This window comes from Hipposideros armiger, unplaced genomic scaffold (assembly GCF_001890085.2).
Source record: "Hipposideros armiger isolate ML-2016 unplaced genomic scaffold, ASM189008v1 scaffold_179, whole genome shotgun sequence".
Taxonomy (NCBI): Eukaryota; Metazoa; Chordata; class Mammalia; order Chiroptera; family Hipposideridae; genus Hipposideros; species Hipposideros armiger.
Window position 1 is genome coordinate 1,439,181 of NW_017731529.1, and position 22,488 is coordinate 1,461,668.

At 36.1% G+C, this 22,488-nt stretch overlaps 2 protein-coding genes and 1 long non-coding RNA gene across 6 annotated transcripts in view; 2 read left to right on the forward strand and 1 right to left on the reverse strand.

The window, feature by feature from the left end:
- TRAPPC13 (trafficking protein particle complex subunit 13) overlaps positions 1–1,482 on the forward strand; it is a 39,290-nt gene extending 37,808 nt beyond the window's left edge. For 2 of the 4 annotated variants that reach the window (XM_019652430.1, XM_019652431.1), the window contains exon 12: positions 1–1,482. In XM_019652430.1, the coding sequence (XP_019507975.1) occupies positions 1–108 (108 nt within the window). In that variant the 3' untranslated portion in view covers positions 109–1,482. The other 2 variants (XM_019652427.1, XM_019652428.1) reach the window with 1 other exon arrangement.
- Positions 633–22,488, reverse strand: part of SGTB (small glutamine rich tetratricopeptide repeat co-chaperone beta) — a 39,184-nt gene continuing 17,328 nt past the window's right edge. The window contains exons 6-11 of the mRNA XM_019652432.1: positions 12,001–12,105; positions 8,021–8,159; positions 7,851–7,913; positions 5,989–6,026; positions 5,671–5,754; positions 633–4,614 (exon numbers count right to left, since the gene is read on the reverse strand). Of these exons, the coding sequence (XP_019507977.1) occupies positions 4,503–4,614; positions 5,671–5,754; positions 5,989–6,026; positions 7,851–7,913; positions 8,021–8,159; positions 12,001–12,105 (541 nt within the window). The 3' untranslated portion in view covers positions 633–4,502. The remainder of the gene's footprint in view (positions 4,615–5,670; positions 5,755–5,988; positions 6,027–7,850; positions 7,914–8,020; positions 8,160–12,000; positions 12,106–22,488) is intronic.
- LOC109388054 (uncharacterized) overlaps positions 4,533–22,488 on the forward strand; it is a 25,768-nt gene continuing 7,812 nt past the window's right edge. Inside the window, exons 1-3 of the long non-coding RNA XR_002125141.1 lie at positions 4,533–4,616; positions 7,092–7,256; positions 19,484–19,572. This is a non-coding gene — a long non-coding RNA (uncharacterized LOC109388054). The remainder of the gene's footprint in view (positions 4,617–7,091; positions 7,257–19,483; positions 19,573–22,488) is intronic.

The window sequence follows — 22,488 nt, forward strand, 5'->3', positions numbered from 1 at the left end:
AGCATCTCCGGCTTAAGACTAACAGACACGTTTTTAAAGAGAACATATGAATATGACGACATCGCACAAGTCTGTGTGGTATCTTCGGCCGTTAAAGTGGAAAGCTGAAGAAAATTTCCAATGTTAAGCTTTTCATTGAGTTTCAACAGAACTTTCTGTATTTTTGTCACCTTTGTAAAATGATCAACAGCAAAAACAAGTATATATTATTTAAATTTCTTTGCTGTAAAACAGTTAAATATTAAATATTTGTTTTGAAAAGAACTACTGATTTTATCTTTTAAGTTATATGCTAAATTAACATTGGTACATTTTCTACACATACCCTATTTGATTTCATTTTAGATGACCATTGGACTTCGTTCTCCAAAAGCTCTGTATGTGAGGCCATGTGTCCCCAGCAAGTATGTAGAACAGGGATCAGAAAAATTTTTATGTAAAGAGCCAGCTACTAAATATTTTAAGCTTTGCAGGCCATGTGGTTTCTGTTGAAAATGCTTCACTTTGCTTGTGAGTATCCAGCAGGCAAAAAGCACAGCAGTGTTTACAAAAACAGGCAGGAGGCCTGCAGGCCATCGTTGCTGACCTCAAACTAGTTCTAGAAGATACAGTTATTTCTCAACACTTTAGAATCTGTGTAATAGTTTATTTAGGAATATTTCAGTTAACCCCCGTGTTTTTCTTAGCTCCACATTCAACAGAAAAAGTTTGTTAACAACTGGGTACTCCTCATGTAACCTTATATTTGCTAACACACTATGAATTTGTCTAGTTGTTTTCAAAATGATTGTATTGGTATGTAACTGTGTTTGTGTAGACATACAAACACACACATCTAAGTTTCAGTTATAGCAGATCAGAATTAGTTTTATTTCTTAGATTGTTGATTACTCTGTTCACTTTTAATTAAGAAGCCTGATAATTTTTAAGTCCAAAAGTCCTGGGGGTTTTTTCCCATAAAAAAATAAGCCACTTATTTTCATAGGCATATTTAAAGGATTTCCAGCTTCTAATATTTGATTTTGAATTCTAAATTATGTAATATTATTAAACTTTGTATTTTTGCATGTAATTACACTAATTTACTTATGCCAAGAACAAAACAGTGAAAAATTAAGATTCTAAACAGCTTTGCAACATGAATGTACTGAAAGTTGCAATATTCTGTCAGGAAAACAAAAGGTTATGCTGTTAACTAAAAACTTATTTTGGTAAAATGCAATTCAAGGAGGTATATATAATTGCTTAAATGTAAGAGTACATTAAGTCAAATACAAAAATTGGTTTTTCTTAAATGCATAATTATTGATTGCCATGACAAATTGGTCCAAAGTGAAAGCTATATTCAGAGTGAGATTTGCCCCTTAAATTAGAGTGATAATGAAACGTATGTACAAAATAAAGTACAAGAAGTGTAAAATGTCTGTCTTCTAAAATGAGTAAGATTGATAAAGTGATAAATAAGATTTTATAGCCACTGCACTGGGTGTTTTGATTGTTTTTTAAGCATCTTTTCATGACTGAGCCTTCTATTTTACTCTGTTTCAAATTTAAAAAGTAACATATCATGGTCACTTGAAATATGCTATATAATTTGACTTAATTCCAAAGTCTCTTTTTATATGCAATAATCTAGACACATATTTTTCATTCTTTAAGTAAAGGTTAGATAATGTTATCTTAGAAAGGACCTGTTTAAACCATATTATAAAAATTAGATAAACAGTTTGGTACATTAAATGAAAATGTCATTTGCATAAAAAAGACATTTTAAGTTTAACACCATTATAACAGCTACAGCTGCTACAATGAAATGTGGTTAATGGAAGTCAGCCATTCCTAAGTAGAATGTATATAAAGATTTACCTCAATGCTGTCTTGTTCTAGATAAGCATGAATAATATTGGGGGCATTCCTTATAATTTTGAGAGTAGCCAGGAAATCCAACTATACAACACTTTCTTAAAATGCAGTCATTCCAACGTGATGAAGGTACTTGAAGACCAACACTGGCTTCAGTCCAATGGAAATACAGGTAAGTGGACAGATATCATCTAGAATGAATTTGTTATAGGTGGTATATTAGCAAAGAAACTAACTGGAAAGGTAAAAAGGAAGAAACACAACAATTCCCATTACTTCTTATAAAAAGAATGTCTACCTTCACAACAGATATTAGCAAATCAAGACATGGTTTTAAAGTATTTTTTTCTTATAATGTCTTTGTCTGATTTTGGTATTAGAGTAATAGGTATATAAAATGAGTTGGGAAATTTTTCCTCCTCTTCTATTTCCTGGAAGAGATTATATAGAATTGATAGTATTTTTACCTTAAGTGTTTGGTAGAATTCCCTATTGAAATCATTTGGGATTATTGTAGTTTTCTTTTCTGATGGAAGATATCCATTTCTTCAGTGAGCTTTGTTTTGTCTTAAGTTGCTAAATATATGAACCTAGAGTTGGTTGTGTTATTTTCTAGTGATCCTTTTATGTCTATAGGATATCTGCAGTAATATCTCCTCTTTCACTTATGATACTGTTGCTTTGTATTTTCTCTATTTTCCTAGTCAGTAAAGTTGGAGGCTTACCAATTTTATCAATCTGAAAGCATTTTTAATGCACTCATGATAGTTATACTAGAAACTTTTTCTTAATACTGGGTAAGAGTGACTAATTTTTAATTAAGGATCAACTTTCCTTTCTTTTCATCAGTCTCACTTTCATTTAGTACTTCATTTTGTGTAACACTTGAACACTAGGAGCTGAATTTAACTTATGAAACATTAAGTTGGTTTAGATGGAATATAGGAGATTTAATTCAGAGGGCCTAAGACTTAGGTCCTGCTCTTCTCTGGCCAAAACTATATGTTTATATGTCTTCGTTGTAGCCTGAGCTCAGGGGGATTAGGTATTTGCTGGTCTAACTGAGGAGAAATCTCTAACCTAGTGCTGTTCTAATTTAAAGTCTTTGGATCTATATCAGAACCACCTGGTGTACTGTGTAAAATGGTGGTTCCTTATTACAGGACCTACTAAATAAAAATTGAAGGTGTGGTCCTGCATCTGCATTTTTAACAAATTCCCTGATGATTCTGACAGTGAAATATAGAATCACTGGTCTAATCTCACAAAGGGAAAGGAAACATTGGTTTTTAAACTTCAAGATAATAAGTAGCCTTTTGAGAATAGTTATAGTAAGGCCCTGATCATCAGCAGTATTACTAATTTAATATTCCTTTATTTTTGTTTTCTCTCAAGCACTTGTGAAATCATTACAAGTCTGCCCAACTTAACCAATTTCATAATTAACAAACAAAAGAAATTCCAGTTGGATTTAGAACAATCTCACCCATCACTGTAGTTAGAGCCATGTCATTAATACCGAACAATGCCATTTCTCTCCACAAACTAATATGTATTCTAATTTCAGTATAATATTTTAAGCCCCCTATTAAGTTTAAGTTGCATCAAATTAAGGTTAAGCATAAAAGCAACATGCCAAACCAAATTATAGCAGAGGGTTACATGAACAAGCATTGTTAGGGATAGATGCTTTTTGTTATTCATCAAATAATTACTGTTAAAAAAACAAAACAGTGTTTATGGGCACATAACTAAACACCACTTAGAAAATCCTTAAGGGCCAAGTCATTGGCTTATTTAAACATAGGTATATTTGAGAGTTTCCATGGTAAGGTCACCACTGAGGAAATTGTGCTAGTTAAACTGAATAGTTAGTTATACAACTGATCTACCCAGTACCATTAAGGATTCCTAAATGTATTTTATTATGTACTTAGCATAATTGACCATGCTGATGTTAACCAATACAAAACTGCAGGCGAGATTAGCTAAGAACTATGCAGAAAACCTGAGCATCCTACCTACCTACCTTCCCTTTTTATATATTCACAGCATCGATTTTTTTCTTTTCAAATCAACAGCCCTTCCAATAAATGCTGCTTTCCACCAGCTCCTAGCATTCCCTGTCACCCATCAGAACAAGCAGCAATAAAGATAGTCCTGGCCCCTCTGGTATGTATTCATTACTGACAGCATCATTAAAGCTAAACCCAGATGACAGATTTCTTCTCTCCGGACATGCTGATCAGTGGCAAGTACACTTCTAACCCAGCATAAGAAATCTTTCCTCTTAGTCATCTCCCCTTTCAAAAATGTTTGCTTAAGGGAATCTGGAGCTAGAGAACTCACCATAGAACAGCCTCACTGTTCAGTCGATACAGTCTGCTGTTAAGTCTAATGTACAAATGTGACGATGACCATTTGAAAATGGTACCCTGTCCAGTGCTGTACTGCCACTTAACAAGGGTACTGATGATTTGTTTACAAAGGAGTCATGTTATGTTCAAGTCTGTTTGTGATAAACCTACTGTCTAGACAGATTTATTCCTCAGGGTTTTTGTTTGTTTTTTGGCCACTATCTACAGCAACCACTTCAGAGCCATAACCATTTGCACTCTGGGCTGGAGTCCCTGGCCAGGTCAGGAATGGTCTTCGGTGCTGCTACTGAAGGATCTGCTCCGGATGTGATTTCTCAGCTGTTCTATTAGTTCAGGATTCTGTTGCTGTATCTGCTGAGCAAACTGCTGTCCCCTGTAAGTAAAGAGGCAAAGGGGTATGAATGAGGGGATTTCCAGTCACACAACACTGCTGCAGAAAGAACTGCAAAGGATGTGGGTACTCCCCAAAGAGAACTTTTTCTATAAAAACATTTTAGAATCACAGCTTTAGTATCTGCGAGTTTACCAGTGTCTCCAGATAGCATTATTATAGGGCATTACTTTTTATAAGAAACGAAACTACCCAAGCTAAAAAGCGAGTTCCTCAATTGGGTGAAATTCACCCCCTCTGGTGCTTAACCACAAATAAGCGAAGGGTTAAAATGTACATGCTTTTATTGGATATGCTCAAACATAAAGCAAGGTATTTGCTCTTGTCGTCAAGTCTTAGGTGTCATGTATGACAGATGTCACGCTCATTTTGGGATGTGTAGAGAAGTCACTGAATAGAACTGATTTTTAAAAGGCAAAGAAATTTAATACAAATTCTTGAAGTGTGAGCATCAATTGCAAGTGTTGGGCATCACTATAATCATGCCATGTAAAGATCACTCTAAAAATGCAATACTGCAAATGGAGTTACGTGGATCACAAACAGCAAATGGTACCCATGGCTTCGTACAAAATTTTTCAGTGACAGCATCACACACAGATTCAAAAAGCAGAGCATCTTAACGTGGATGGAAGTGAAGGTGACCATGAGAAGATGCAAGGAGTTCCTTTAGTTATAACACACACTGAAAAAGTTTGAATATAATAGTTTCCTAAAGTAAACAGTAATAGATGTACCATGTGATTTTTAAATATATAGGTGGACCTAAAAGAATGCATACTTTAAGTAGCTATTTGACTTTCATCTTTATCCTTGAGTATTCAAATCTGCTGGAAAACTTATTCTTGGATCCAGATCTATATTCCTGCCCTTCAGTCTGAAAATTCCAACTTATGAACTTTTTAGACTTAATAACTAGTAAGGCCACTGATACTAACAGTAAAAGATAAAAGTTAAAAAAGAAAGCCCTGGTCCCTTCACAGACAAACTGTAAAACATACAAGATGTTTTACTATTTCTATTTTAAGTAACACTTACGCTTGGATGAGGCTGGACAGGTCAGTTAGGCCCCCAACTCCAGCAGCAGGTCCCCCAATGGCATTTGTCATCATTCCTGACATTCTAGAGTAAGCAAGAGATACATCACTGGACTAGCATACGTTCTTTACAAGTAGGATACTGGCCAAGGACAAGTCACTTAAATATACCTACATTGTGTAGGTCAAATGTGTGTGGCTTTAAGTTCCAGTTGACTGGCATACAGGGCAGTTTTATCATTTTGGAGCAAATATGCTCAAATTAGGAGCCTGCCAAGTGGAAGGGGGAAAATATAATACATTCTTTCTATATACTTACAGCTGTTGAACTTGAGGGTTCTGCATTAAACTTGCCGCCTGGAATTGAAAAATGGCATCTATCATTAAAGGTTGTTAATATTTAGAGAACTTTAACAAAGATTTTAAAAAACAAACAGAAATGAAAGCTAAACCATGAATATTCTAAGATTTTGTAGAGTTTTAGTGTGCTATACAAAATGAATGGGAATGTAAAAAAGGTACTAGAAAAAAAATGGCATTCAAAATACATTGCAAGGATAGAGAGATTACAAACAACACTATAAGGATATTGACAGCAGGATACTTATTACTACTGATCAGATCACTAAAGTCAAAAGGAGAAAGGAACTGTAAAAAGTATCGGTAAAGAATCTCCTACACTTGAGAGGGTCCACTTCAAAAGAGTACTCTAAGAGATATGACCTTGTTCCCTGGGGCTTAATAGTTTCAATCCTTCCCATCCTTAAGTGGGAGGGGAACTGTATTTATACACATATACAATTTTGAAAATTTCCACTTCGAAAGCCTAAATAATTTTTCTTGCCTCAAATTGGTAGTTGACAATATTCATGTGATATTTAAATTTAGCCTTAAATCTTTGTAGACAGTAGTATTAATAACTCCCAACAGCTGTCTCCAAAACTCCTCCTTTAATCTCTATCAACCTGACCCATTTTAAGAGCCATACAATGTGTTTTAACCCCCACCTTTTGCACCTCCTACACAGTCGTCTCACACCTCACTTCAGTACATGGCATCTTGAGGGCTAAGCCAAATCGAAAACCAAAAGAAAGCCATTTTCACATCCTGCTGCAATACTAGAAATGAGCAACAACGTTCAAATGTCACAAACCTACAGAGAGACACATCTGTTGGTATTGAGGTAGTAAGGCCCACTTAAATTTGGCCTCAATCCTGAGACTCAGAGAGTTATTGAATTAACTTGCAAGTTAGTCAAACATTCTTTCTCTGGTAATAAAAGCCAGAGGTGGCTTTCTGAATATCTCATTTGGGGTTAGTGATTCAAAAATTAACTACTATCTACAAAGACTTAAACAATTTTAAACTACCAACTACTACAAACCTACCAATTGTTCAGAAGACTTTTTTTTATCTCACTAGGAATAAGCCATCTGTACAATTCATTTCAACTGAAGTGGATGCAAGACATTTTTTTAAGGAAACAAGGGTGAATCAGAAGTGGGGCTGCCTTCCAAGGGCACAGCATCTGGTATAATAGATCTCAGCCAGAGGTATACAGTCACTCAAGGAGCTTCACCTGCCCAGGTAACATCCTTGACTCCTAAATCAGAGTTCCCACCTACTGGATGAAAGCATGTGTGTTTTCAAAAAGATCTGTAAGTGATTTTGTTGGTTTGAAGGATGGGGTGCATATATATATATATGGAAATTACACTAAAAGTTAAAAAAAACTCAAGATAGAAAGGAAGCAGATAATGCTAACAGAAGAGTTTAGGGAACCACAGTAGCCAAGATCCTCAGGCCTCAATTATTAGATATTTTCCTAGAGCTATTTTCATGTAAGAGAGTGGTTTTTAACCTTTGGTAGATTTGCAGACCCCTATGCCAATCTGACAAAAAATAATGGTTCTCTCCCTAGAAAAATGCATGTATCCACAGGTACAAAAGTTTTTATATACAATTTCAGGAAATCCACGGGCTTCCTGAAGTCTATCCATGGCTTTCTCATAAACAGATACATGGGCAGGTGAAAAACTCAGCCATAGCATTACATCACCACTCTTACCACCACCATCACAAAGTCTCCCTTATTTGTTTCTAAAAAGAAACTTATATAAAAAGAATTATATAGCTTTATGGAAAACAGAGCCAGCAGAGCAGAAAAGGAAATATACTCACCATACTAATGAACGCTGGATTATTTATTAAACTCGCCATGTCAAAGCTCAATCCAGTTCCTGTCTGTAAAACAATGATAATATCTGAAAATTACACTAACCACTGCAACTTAATTACAATAAATTGTGAATGACAGAAAATATTTCACTCATTTGGCATTAATAACTTACAGGACTGGCTACCTCTCTCAACTTCTGTTCTGCTATTTTCAGATTTGACTTATAGGAATCATTTTCAGGGTCAAGATCTAGTGCCTTTTGATAACTTCTAACTGCTTCTTCAAATTTATTCATGGCAGTAAGGGCCAGCCTGAAAAGAATAGAATATGAGAATATAAGATACATGATTAAAGAACATCAGGACATCACAAACATAGTCAAACATCTGTCTTGGTATTCAATTTGAATCCAAATTATACTTAATTTATTCATTATACTATGGTTCACAGGAATATCCTAAAATTCCTTATAATTCCAAGATTCTGTAAGTCTGAACTCTCCATTCTGCTTGCTGACAACCTTGGCTGGCCTATATTAATCATGAACTTAATGCTTAGAAATGAACCTTACTTACCCTTTCATTTTTAAGCCTAATATGTGAAGTAATTTGCTTTATAAATGATTAAGCTCCACAAAGATATGAACTAACAATCCTGTGGTTACATACCTCCATGATGATAAAACCATTTTATGGACTCTAAACTAGATTTTTACTTCATAATGTCACACTTTCTTCCTACTTCCTAGCAGAGACACTGAGTCACAATAAATATCATTTCACCATAAAAAATAAAAATAGGCTGTGGGCTATCATCTGACTACTCCTGAACAAGACATGTTACTTGTTAAATAGATAGAATTAGCATCATTTACAAGTCAAATAACACTTTATTATCCTAGTCTAGAGTTAGTTGTTCCTAATTAGCTTTCTACCAGTCAACCATCAAAGATACTTCATCAACGTTCTCTTATCAGCAGTCAATAAATATTTATTGAAACCTTATTGTGCACAAGGCACTATTTTAGATTCCACAATGAAAAAGGTAAAGTTCTTGAATTTAAGAAAATTTCATTCTACTTAGGGAAGACAAGCAAAAAATATGCAAATAAAAAAGTAATATTAAAGATAATGAATAAGGGAGCTGCTCAAAGGCAGCCACATTGAAAAGACGAGAAGGAAGATGAGAAGGAAGCAGTCATATGAAAATCATGGCAGGAGCATCCTAAATAGAAGCAGCAGTAAACACAAAAGGCCTGAGAATGATGCACGGTTGGTACACTTAAGAAACGGGACAAAGGATGATGAGGAGGGAGCACAGAAAACCGCGTGGAAAGAAATGATGTCAGGGAGTAATCAGGTGCCAGATAATATAGAACCATGGTTTGGAGTCTGGCTTTTATTCTGGTTGCAGTGGAGTGACATGATCTGATTTATGGTTTAGAAAGCTCGCTCTGGCTTGTCTGCAGAGGATCAAAGAAGTAGGGAGGCGGGGCAGGGCATGGAGGCAGGGAAACCAGTTTAGGAAGCTACTGCAGTAGCCTAGGTAAGAGATGGTAATTTGGACTAGGGTTATAAACAAAATAGCAATCAGTGCTTGAATTCAAGATATATGTGGAAATTAGAATTAACAGGACTTGCTGATAATATATGTCAGATAAGAATGAAGGAAGACACCTAGGCTTTTGACGTGAACACTAGTAGGTGAATGATAGTAACATTTACTGAGATGGGAAAGATAGAGGAAGGGAACAAGAGTTCTGTTTGGAGCATGTTAAGTTTAAAATGCCTATTATAGGGCCAGCTGAGTGGCGCGTTGGTTAAGAGCTGGCTTGGGACGCCAGAGGGCCCTGGTTCGGATCCCACATATGAGGGCCAGTGACACTGCCCTCCACAGCTAAGATGCTGAACAACAGCTCAACCTGGAGCTGGGCTGCCCTGAGTCGCCGGCGACGGCGTAGGCTGCAGCCCCTGTGGCAGTGGGTTGCCATGGGCTACCGTGTGTAGCCAGCAGCGAATGTGAGTGGCCGTCCAGAAGCCAGTGACTGATCTGCCTCGCCCGGGAAGAGCGCAATGATGGTGCCAGCTTGGGCCAGTGAAGCAACGTCCTCCACAACTAGACTGAAGAACAAAACGACAGCAACTTGTCTGTTCCCCTTCCCCTGATTCCCCAGCACTGTTCCCCTCCCCCAATTCCCCAATTTAAAAAAATCTTTAAAAAAAATGCCTATTATAATACACATATAAATGGAGATGAAAAGAAGTTAAAGATGAATATGGCATTCAGACATATAACTTAAGACATGTAATAACTTGTCATACATCAACATACACAGTTGATTCTCATTATTCAGAGTAGTTATGTTTATAAAGCCACTGCAAACACTGATTTAGCAAATACTAAACAATTGCTCCTAAGGGAAATATAAGGTTAGGTTCCTGTGAGGCCCTGGTCACAACATTTTCATCAACCAATCAATACATAACCTTGTTTTATGTGTTTTTCTTCTTGAGGAAACCTTATTAAAAATATAGTATTGATTTATTAGCATTGAACTTACAGTCAACAGCACTAACTCATGCCTGAACAAAACTTATCTAATATGTATTTTTTCATAAGGTCCATTACAGCCTTCTTGCACTTAGGAACACTAGACAATACTTCAGCCTACATCTGGGTCCATTGTAAACAGGGAAATCAACAACAAAAGGCACAAAAATGCAAAATTTATATATATATATATGGCACTAAATAAACTGCAAAAAGGACACATTTACAGCTTGAGCACTGAAACAAAAAGGCAGGGCATTGCCTTACTCGACCTCAGCTCAGATCTTGCACGTCAGGTGAGTCATATTTTTCACCACACTGTGAATGAACACAAAAGCACAGTGAATATTGATTTGGGGTTACAAAAATATTTCAGCAAGTAGGTGAATTCATAAATACAGAATCCATGAATAATGAGTATCAACTATAGATGGAATTTAAAAGCACGGGACGGGCTGAAATCAGAAGAGAGAACAGACAGCAGCAGCAGAGGAGAGGACAGAGCCCTGAAGTACACTGTTATTTAGAGGTGGTAGAAAAAGGAAGAACCAATAAGGGAGACAGACTGGGAAAGAGCAGCCAGTGAAGTAAAAGGAACACCGGAAATTGTGGTGTCAAACAAGCCTGGAGAATGATTTCTGAAATAACACCTTTTGTATTTGATTTTCAGAAGAATAAAATAAGATGATCATGCCAAATATGAACAGATGGGTAGGGTGAGGAAACAAAACTAAACTTTGGCCTTGGTAAAATATAGACAACTGGTGACCTTGAGCAGAACTCTCAGTTGAGTGAAAGAGACAAGTGAGCTGAGAGAGAAGGAGAGGATGACGATCAGACATTAAGCACAGACAGCTATCAGGGGCTTCGAAGAGACAGAGGAACGGAGAAATGATGCAGCTTGGTGAAAGGAGGACTGCAGCAGCTGATTCTGCATGACCTTTTCACATGCGGTCATTATCACCGTTACAGACAGGAGAACTGGTGTTGCAGAAAAGAAAGGAGATGATTACAAGTATAAAGTCTAGGAGAAGGTACAAAGAGATGAGATCTAAAGGACGAATTAAGGCAATAGTCTTAGATAAGAACCCTTCCATTTTAACAGAAGAAAAGGCGGTCTGTGTGGACACAAGTGCAGGTAGATTGGTAGATTTGGAAGTAAGAAGATGAGCCACTTTTCTTCAAAATGCATCTTTGCTCAGATATAAAGCAATATCATCAACCAAGAGTCACCAGGGAGGATGTAGTAGAAATTTGAAGAGAGAAGAGTAGGTGTAAAGCAATCAACTAGAGAGCAGTAAGGTGAATTTAGAAGGAAGTATATAGTAGGACTGTTTGCCAGGATACTGAGTGCTCATGAGATTTGTGGCTTTCAACATGACATGAGTCTACTCATTGTGGCTACATGATTTTCTCTAAAAACCAACCATTCACCATACAAGTAATCATTTCTCTCCCAAATCACAGAAACTGCAGCCATTTTCTCCCCCACTATTATATTTCATCTTGTTAGTTGAAAGGATGCAATATTAAACAGGAAATTCAAAACCAAGCCATTAAGAACAGCATAACTGATACAACTTGGCATGACTTTGAACTTACCCCATTCTCCCATAGGCCTTGCTGTACTTTGAATCAATTGCTATTGCTTTTTCACAATCCTTTATTGCATCTGTGTAGTGACCTAATTTACTCTGAGCAGCAGCCCTAAGAGAAAGAAAAGAGATTGTTATGATACACAACCTTCAAAGCATTAATTTAGATTCTCAGGTTCTAATAAAACTACATTTTCCTTGTCCCAATTTGTATATCACTCCCAGTAAATATCTGAATCAAATTGTCTTAAGATAATTCTATAATCTAATGAAAAGAAAATTCAGAAACAAAATTCAGAGAAAATATGCAGGTGGCCTTTCACCGTTTACTCTGCTATAGAAAAGACAAACATGTGAGCCATACAACTGATCTACCTATTTAATGCCTTTTAATTTGCTCAAACAGAAAACTGAAAACATTAGTACATTGGGGATTACTAGGGAGGCACACAGAGTGAAGGATTGCTATGATTGGCTACTCAGATTGTGCTGTTAAAGGATCACGTCCCTCGTACAGTTAAGATCACCTGGCAAGTCTAAGTTAAAAACCCAATTTAACTGTGTGCCTAAATCTGGCTATAAATGAAAGACGGCAATGTATTCCATCTACTTAGCACAGAATCTCAGAGCAATGAAGGACTGGTTAATCCCTTCCAGCTTACTTCTAACAAAACTCTCCTGGATAACTGGGACCTGACAATATAAAGAAGGCACTCACTACCCCTCCAGACAATCTTGAGAGTCAATAGCTCTCTGTTTCCCTACAGTAGTGCTGACTTCAACCCTCAGGGCACTAGTAGACACATAGAATTTCTGTTCAACTGCAATTTCTGTTCAAATGCAAGTCCTTCAAACTGAAAAGTTCCAACGTGTCTCCTGCCCTGCCTCCCATTCCCACTCCATTCATCTCCAGATTACATATTTATACTTCATTCATTCAACTAATATGTCTATTGAGGGTTAGCTAATGCACACACACTCTTCTAGGCATAATAGATAGAGCAGTAATCAAAATAATATTCCTGCCTCAATATTGCTTAGATTCATGGGAGTGGGAGATGGAGGGAGCTGGCAGGCTGTAAAGAAAGGTGGTGGTCAGTCCATTTTTCTGTCAGCCTTTCTTTTTACAGCATGATTGAGACCCTTATTTCTCAAACTAAGATGATAAAATTTGAAAGAAATAAACAGTCTCCTCTGCTGCAGTTAAAAAAAATTATATTTGAAAGGACAGGAACCAACAAACCTATGGTGGTAATTTATGTGAAAAAGAGGTATGGGTTTATTTGATGGAATACTCAGTACAAACTAACAGCATGACAAGGATGACCATCTAAAGAAGAGGTATAGAATTATCACTTCCAAATAATTATGAAGAAAAAAATGATATAAAAATAACCCAGTTGATACAATAAAAGCTCCCCCCCCAAAAAAAAAAAAGAGAAGGGGAAGGAAAAAAAGCAAAAAATAAGATAGCAGAAAACAATTCAAATATATAGGTAATCACAAAGTTGCCTAAATAATCAAATTCTCAAAGTGTATACATAAGATATCACTTAAAACATAATCACACAGAGGCTGGAGTTTAAAGGGATAGAAAAACACTGGACACTGTGACACTGGAATGTGAATTGAACTTCATCTGTATAAATTTATGACTTTTCAAAAAATATTATTTCCTAGCTCTGAGAGGACCTGGAAGCAGTCACACTTGAATAGCAATGATTACCTCTTGCAGCCAGAGGTAATCTTGGTTTTTAAATACCATTATCCATGAAAAGGAACAGGGACTCCTAGTAGAAATAGCTGAGCCCACTTCTAGGGCAGAGAAAGTACAAGGCAAATCTGGAATACTTTATTGTCTCGGAAAGCAAGAAAGTATTCAAAAACAAATGAAGTTACATAAAAGGACACACAGCCAGTTTAAAGGGGCCCTCACTAGCCAAATGGGGATAATTTTAAATACAAAAATAATAAATATGGTAATGTATTGTAACACAATGAATAGTGAATATTTTAAAATCCCTGAGTCTATAATTATACTCAAAAAAGTTGGGGGAGGAGGAAAGCAGAAAAGGGGAAAAAAGGAAGAAAGCTCTCTACAGAAATGAGGAACTATATGTAAAGGATACGATAAAATTAGAAAAATCATCATTTTGTAACCATCAATATATTAATGATTTAGGGAAAGATCATGAACGGATGATAAACATTGAGGGAAAGATTGTTAGGAAACAGGATACTCACATGATCTCACCCCACAGATTATTTTAATTACAAAAAGAATAGAAATGGTGGTCACCACCCTAAGATATCAAACGTAGAAACACCATTAATGGGACAGGTTGAAATCATGTGCTTCCTAATAAAATTCAGTAAATGGTACACGTAATCATTTATGAAGGCTTCATACCAAATTTAACCTAAATTTAATCATGAGGGAGCAATCACACAATAGAATATGGCACATTCTATAATATCACTGGCCTGAACTCCAAAAAAAGTCTATGTCATGAAAAACAATAAAAAAAGACTAGGATATTGTCTAGATTAAAAGAGACTAAAGTGAAATATCAAAATGAAATTCATGAACCTTGATTGGGTTCTGGATCAAAGACATAGCTATAGAAGGTATTTGGGGGAACAGTTGGAGAGAGTTCAGTATTAGTGCTAATTTTCTTACATGTGAATGGTATGACACTTACGTGGAATATATCCTTAGGAGATATAATTTAAGTACTTAGGATCAGCAAGAAAATTATAATTTTATACACACACACACACACACACACACACACACACACTCACAACCCCCCCACAGAGAGAAAGACAGAGAGATAGAGAGAGAGAGAGGAAGTAAAAATGGCAGAGTGTTAGTTTTACTGACTCTAGGGTACATGTATATGGGTCTTAATCATAATACTTTTTCAGTAAGTTTAAATAGTTTTTAAATAAGCTATAAATTTTATACACACACACACATACATATACACGCACACACAATACATGCTGCTACGTGACTTCTTCACCATTGGAAGAAAGTCTTCAAGTTGAGGCAATTCTCCCTTCTAAAATTCACTGAATCAATTCGACTCAAACTTTTGTTGAACATCTATAACGTGCTAAATGCTGACCTCAAAACCAAATGTACAGAGATGAACAAAATAGATCTCTGCTCTCCAGTCTTCACTGTCTAATAGGGAAATATACATGTAAATAAATAAATAGTATGATAAATACAACAATGGAAGTATCAAAGGAAGAGACAATGGAGAAAGGGTGGTTAACCCTATGCAGAGCTGTCTAACAGAACTTTCTCTGATAAAAAAGTTCTTTATCTGTGCTATCCAATACAGTAGCCCCTAGCCACATGTAACAAAAGAGTGCTTGAAATCAGCTAGTGCAATTGAAGACCTGATTTTTAAATTTTATTAATTTTAATTAATTTGAACAACCACCTGTAGTTAGGAGGTACCATACTGGACAGCGCCACTTCACAGGACATGGCAGGGGAGGCATAGGGGCATGGTCAGGAGGTTGGGTAGAAAAGAAATTAAGAATGTCTTCCCAAAAGAAGCAACACCTAAAGGGCCTTGAAGGATGACTAGCAGTTTACCAATTATTGTAGATAAGGTAGGAAATATTCTCGGCAAAGGAAGGCGTACATAAAAGCATGGATAGATGTCCCACCATGGTATTTTTAAGAAGTCAGTAAATTTCACGTTACATGTGCATAGAGAGGAGAGAGAAGAGGAATGGAGTAGGAAGAAAAGAAAAGTCAATTAAGTGGAAAAAAAAGGAAGAGCCTAGATTATAAAAGATTTTATGTATCATACTGAGGAGCTTTAAATTCAATCATGTAGGTATCTGGAATTAGTGAACAGAAAGCCAAGAATTCGATGATTAATTTCACATTTTAGAAAGATCCTTTTGGCAGAAGAATGGAGTGCAGAGTGCATGTGGAGTGGGGAAGCCACTAGTTTAGAAAAGTTAAGAACCTGGACTAACGGAGTCGTGATGAAAAAGGAGGAGGGAACAAATGGGTTACTGGGGAAGTACAGGGACAGGGAAACAGAGGAAGACACCCTGATCTCTGGATTCAGATACTGATAATAAAACGAGGAATAAAGCAGGGAGAATCAGCTTCAGAAAGAAGAGTGGGCGGAGGGGAAGAGAAGGACTGTTTCAATCCCGATAACTTGCGCTTTAGATACAAACTGCAGGCTAGGATGGAAGCAGATTTGCGTTGCTCACAAAACAAAGAGGCGAGGGACTGAACCTCTGAGGCCAGGAACGGGAGGAGAAGTCAGGCTACATTTTAATCTCCTGTGAGAGGAGGCCAAACATGCCAGTGTCTGAGCTGAATAACAATGTGGTCTGCTCTCTCTGCCCCTGCTGTCTGGTTATCAGGGCATAACTAATGAAATTCCAGCAGAACAATACAGTTCAAGTCACCATGTTTCCAAACAACCTTGCTTTCTTTAGCTTGTTAGAGCAAGAGCATGAACATTACTTATGCTCTATTTTTATAGGAAATCAGGCAAAAAAGAAATGACAGGTATCTTACATTTCCCACACGATATGTATCATGCATGCTAAATAAATGACAGCAAAAACCTGTTCCTACAACTAGGAATTGCATTGTTTTTCAAAGAAACAGCTATTAAAGGCCTAGGACTATGCTAGGGACTTTATATACATATTATTACTCCTCACAACTACCCTGAGAACTGGTTAGTATTATCTCTATTTTACAAGTGAGTTAATTGAGGCTCAAAAAGGTTAAGTGGCTGCAAGGTCACACAGCTAGTAAGGGGCTGAACTGAGATTCAACTCCAAGTTCAACAAACCAAGTTCAAATCCCAGTGAACTAATGACTACATGGTGCTATGAAGGTGAAAGAAAACAAAATACAAAACAATGTGGTCTCTGTTCCCATCTTTCTCAGAGTTCACACACTCACTAGCATTCCAATGCTCTAATGATTCCTAATTTTGCCTTTTAAAGTACATTTTCCAACTTAAAATGGCTTCCCCTCTCCTCTGTCCTTCCAAATTTTAGCTGTCCATCAAATCCAGCTCCAACTCAAATTCCCCATCATGTGAGAAGCCTTCCAGACAAATTCTTTCCATCATACTCTCTTTCCTGTATATCTTCAGTTCTGTTTATTGCCTCAGTCATTCAACCGCCCATCCACCCCAGAAACATGAGACTGCTATGGGCAAATAATGTACTCAGCAGTGAGGTTGTACAAAAGAAATAAAAATATTATTTAGGGACAGAAGACATAGAAAACTAGCTAGTTTAATATGAAATATCATTTAATTTTATAAAGTACTTAGAAATGTTTTAGACCTGTACTTGATTATTTGTTGTTTTATATATAAAGTGTTAATGTGAGTGCTTGGTCACTTCAATATCAGTGGAAATTTCTTATATTTCTTCTATAGTCCTCCATGCACCCTATAACAATTGGCTGAACTCCTGTGAGGTACAGTGCTGTAGGTACTATAGGAGATACATATGGATACAAGATCCAATCTCTGCCCTTCACTTAACGAAATGAAACAAGTTTGCATATAACTGTAAGATAAGGCAGAGTATATGATCAACTTATATAAATGTTACATATTGTGGTAAGTGCTAGGAGTTTAGAAAAAAAGAAAAAATAATTAACAGGTTTTCAAGGAAGGACTCAGGTTTTTCTGGTATCTAACCTGAACCTAAAGCATCATTAGGATGCTGAAAGGCCAAAACAGAAGAAAAATGCTAGAAAAGAAAGACCCGTGCCTAAGAAATGTGCCAACTGATTGTTTTCTAACATATAAAAAGTCACTTTTATTTTAAAAAAATGGTTCACCCTTGTAAGTTTAATATGTGAATAATATTTTGATTAGTAATAAAACTATAAAAATTAATATCAAAAGGAAGATTTAGATCTGCTATTCTAAGCTTCCAACTCTTGGCAGCCAACTGGCTAAGAAAAATAGCAAGGGGTATTTGGCAAGATTACAGGCTATTGAGATATTTATAGCTACTAGAGTCTAAAAGGAAAGATCCTAAAGCTTTATTTAATATGTGTATCAAATATACAAATAAAATTTTCTAATTATTTAATATTAAACTGCATGCTCTATTAATGAACTCTTCAGGGAAAAAGATAAAATTTAAATGCAGAAAAGAAGTATAATTATTGATTTCAAGTTAACAATAATTAAATGAAAAGCAAGCATCATTATTGCCAAGAACATCTTCTAGTACAGTACTAGTGGACCTAAGACTACAAATGAACCTTAATTTCATTAAAAAGGAATGATTTATTTAGGCTCAGATTTACCATATTCATAGTTAAAAGTGTATGGCTTACTGTGCTTTATAAATAAGCAATTTTCTGGTAACATTTATATCTGGTCATAATATTTTGTGACACTATTAAATGTATTTCAAGATTTCACATGCTAAATTAAAACATTATGTAGATTCATCTAACTACAGAAGATGAAATTCAAACATAAAACCACAGCTTGGGGAATTCATTCTCCACAAATTATTTGGATTTTCTATTTTTCTGGGTTAAATTATTAGAACAGATAAATAAAGGGATTTTTGTGTGAAGAAAGAAAATGTAGGTTTCCAGTATGCTCAAGTAAATCCATATGGATCCAACTCTTAGACAAACAACAACTATAAATCACAAAAGAAAAAACTAACTGCAGCTCAGGTGACCATGAATAGGAAGGAAAATGCTAAGCAAACTGTGGTACATTCAGTGTACCACAGTGAATATATTACTGAGCAATTAAAAAAAATAAATAACCACTGATACATGGTTGAATCTCAAAACCTTTATGCTGAGCTAAAAATGTCCCCCTAAAAAAGTACACATTGTATGATTTCTTTTATGTGATATTCTAAATGAGAACAGATTTAATCTATGGTGGAAAAAAACAAAAACAGTGGTTGCCTCTGGTGAGTGTTTTCGACTGACTCTGAAAGGGCATATGGAACTTTCCGGGCTGATGGTAATTTTCAGTAGTTGTTAGGGGTTTTTGAGTTATATGGGTGTATGCATTCGTCAGAACTTAGTGAAAGTCCAGTTAAGATTTGTACATTTTATTGCATGTAAATTTTACCACAAAAGAAAGAAAAATGTAAAATTTTGAATTCTAGTTAATGATATACATGCTAATGTATTTAGGGGGAAAGTATACTGATGGCTGCAATTTACCTTGAAATTTACCTTGAAATGCATCAAAAATAAGATGAGTAATTAATAGAGAGCCACAGAAAAATGAATAAATGTGTGATATAGCAAATATACTAAAATATTAATGGCCAAAATCTATGTATGTATATGAGTATTCATTGTAAACTTTTTTAAATTTTGAAAAATTTCATTAAAAATATTATGAATAAAAGAGAAGGAAAATTACACTAGATTAATTCAGAAAAAGTCCTATCAAACTATGATCATTTCCTTTTTATTTTAATAGGGTTACCACCAGACTGGTACATCAGAGAAGGACAACTGACAACATATTTGGACCCAATAAGTTTGGATTCTCTTTATATTCTGATCAAGGTAAAAAAAAAAACCAGATTGCACAAATAATGGCAATAGCTATTATTGTGTACAACTCTCTTTACTAGATACTTTCCTAGCAACTTATATGTATTAACTATTTGATCTCTGCAACAATCCTATCAGGTAAATACTATTATCCACATTTTATCAATGAGGAAACCAAGGCATAGATATGTTGGCTAAGTTGTTCAAGGTTATGTAGGTAGTAAGTGGCAGAGCCAGTAAGTAGAATCCAAAGAGTCTGGCTCAGAACCCCAGCGGTTAACCACTTCCCTATGATTGCTCCCTTAGTTGACTTCATAATTGACATAATGTAGTCAACATAATGTAGACAGTAGTCTTCTCAAGTTTGTGGATGACATGAAACTAGGAGCAAAAGCAAATGCATTACTTTACAAATCATCCAAAAAAGATTAACGGGCACATAAATGAGAGACCATAGCAAGATAAAAATCTATAAGGATAAGATCTAAGATCCTGCACTTGAATCCAGACAACCAACTTGACCTCCAGTGAGAACACTGGTACATAGCAGGTGTTTGGCAAGAACCTGTCAAATGAATAAATGATTGAGTGATAGGCTAGAGAGAATGTGTGAAAAACAGAGAGGCTTTAATAAACTAAAAGCAAAATATAAATTTAGTAAATAATGCTACAAAATGCTATTTTTTTTGTAATTGTGTTATCTAGAAGTAGGTTAAGTGAAAGCCCTACAAGATTGTTCTGGTCAGACCAACGCCAGATAAACTGTGTTAACTTCTAGGAACTACACAGTAATTGATACAGGTAAACTGAAACAAGTTTACAGCAAAAGTACAAAGCTGTATAATCTGAAATGTAACTAAAGAAGCTGTGAACATTTAACATGGAGAAAAGAACATGGTAGAAAACTTCAAACTACCGGGTACTATGATGAAAAAGCAGAAACATACAGATTCTGTAAATGCCCTCAAGAATAAACATAAAGCCGACTAAGAGAAGTTACAGGAAAACAAATTCATATAATAATATGAATAAGGGAGACTTTTCTAACATATAAAACCACAAAAGAAAAAGACAGGGAGAGAAGGGACTATCTCAGAAGAGTACGAATACCCTAAATACAGTAAGAATAACTCAGTGAAAGATTAGACCAAATTGCCTTAAAGATCTCATTCAAATCTAAGATCTTACTATATAATAAAAGGTCATTTCTATAAGGCTCTGTTATAAAAAGTTTCAGATTGGTTAAAACATTCATACCAGTCACCAAAATCGAATTGAGGAGATAAAATTTAAATGTAAAGGAAAAATAAGAAAATAGAAGTGAAGTTATTTGTCAAGTCTGTAAATGGGGAGAGTTTTAAGCCTAAAAACATTAGAGTAAAATTCAAAACAAAAAAGAAAAACAAATTTTTCTATATAAATATTTAAAACTTTTACATATGAAGAACATCCTTGAAAAGACAAACAATAAGCTGTGAGCTTAGGACAAAGGGATTGTATCTTTAGTATAGAGCTGTGCTGTCCAGTACAGTGCCACAAACCACATGCAGCTACTGAAATTTAAATTAATTTAAATTGATCTTAAATTAAACATTAAAAATTTAGTTCCTCAGTTGCACTAGCCACATTTCGAGTGCTCAGTAGCCACTGTGGCTAGTGGCTACTGTATTAGACAATTCAGATATAGAACATTTTCATCATTGCAGAAAGTTCTATTGAAACTAATATTTAAAACAGTCATTTAGGGGGCCGGCCGAGTGGCGCGATGGTTAAGAACTCGCTTGGGATGCCAGAGGGCCCTGGTTCGGATCCCACATGTGAGGGCCAGTGACACTGCCCTCTGCAGCTAAGATGCTGAACAACAGCTCAACCTGGAGCTGGGCTGCCATGAGTCGCCGGCGACGGCATGGGCTGCAGTCCCTGTAGCAGTGGAGGATTGCAATGGGCTACCGTGTGTGGCCAGCAGCCGCAGTGAGCGGCCGTCCAGAAGCCGGCGACTGATCTGCCTCGCCAGAGAAGAGCGCAATGATGGTACCAACTTGGGCCAGTGAAGCAACATCCTCCACAACTAGACTGAAGAACAAAAGGACAGCAACTTGTCTGTTCCCCTTCCCCCAATTCCCCAGCACTGTTCCCATCCCCCCAATTCCCCAATAAAAAAAAAAATCTTAAAAAAAACAAACAGTCATTTAGGGCAAGGAAGTCATTACATAGCTCATAGAAGAGCTGAGGTGCCAAAGCGGGTGGAGGGCGCAGCAATTCCAGAGATTAGCAACAGTGGGAAGCCATTACTCCCTAAAACAGGACCAAGTCCAAAACCCAACATCACCTGGCAAGAGCTGGGACCATAGCAGGTATCTCGGGTGGGAACTGGAGACAAAGATGACCTGCTGGATAAACACCCTGATGTAAAAAGAGGGGAAGAAACAGCCCAACTTCTCCCTTCATTCTGCCCTCCAACCTCCTGCCAGCACCTCCCATGGCTGAATCCAGCAAAACTCAGGTGACAAATGAGCCAGCAAAATGCAGCCAGTAGGGGTCAGACGTGTTAAAACCGGCAGAACAGGGAAAAAATAAGTCTAATAAGGTCAAACAGGCTAAGGCCCGGCACAGGTACAAATAGATAAGTTAGAGAAGAAAAAATGGCCAACATTTAAAAGATATCCAACCTCACTAGTAATTAAGTATAAATTAGAACAATTTGTATTAAAATAACTATTAAATTAATAATGATTCAAGTACTTAATGCTGATAAAGGTATAAAACAGATAAAAACAGATACACGCATACACTTCTAGGGGAGGAAATTAATTTTCAAAATATTTTCAAAGAAACTGGAATAATTTTGCAATTTGCATCAACAATTTTTTAAACGTTTATACCGTTAGACCTCCTGAGTGCATTTCCAAGGATAAATCTAGTAAAAAA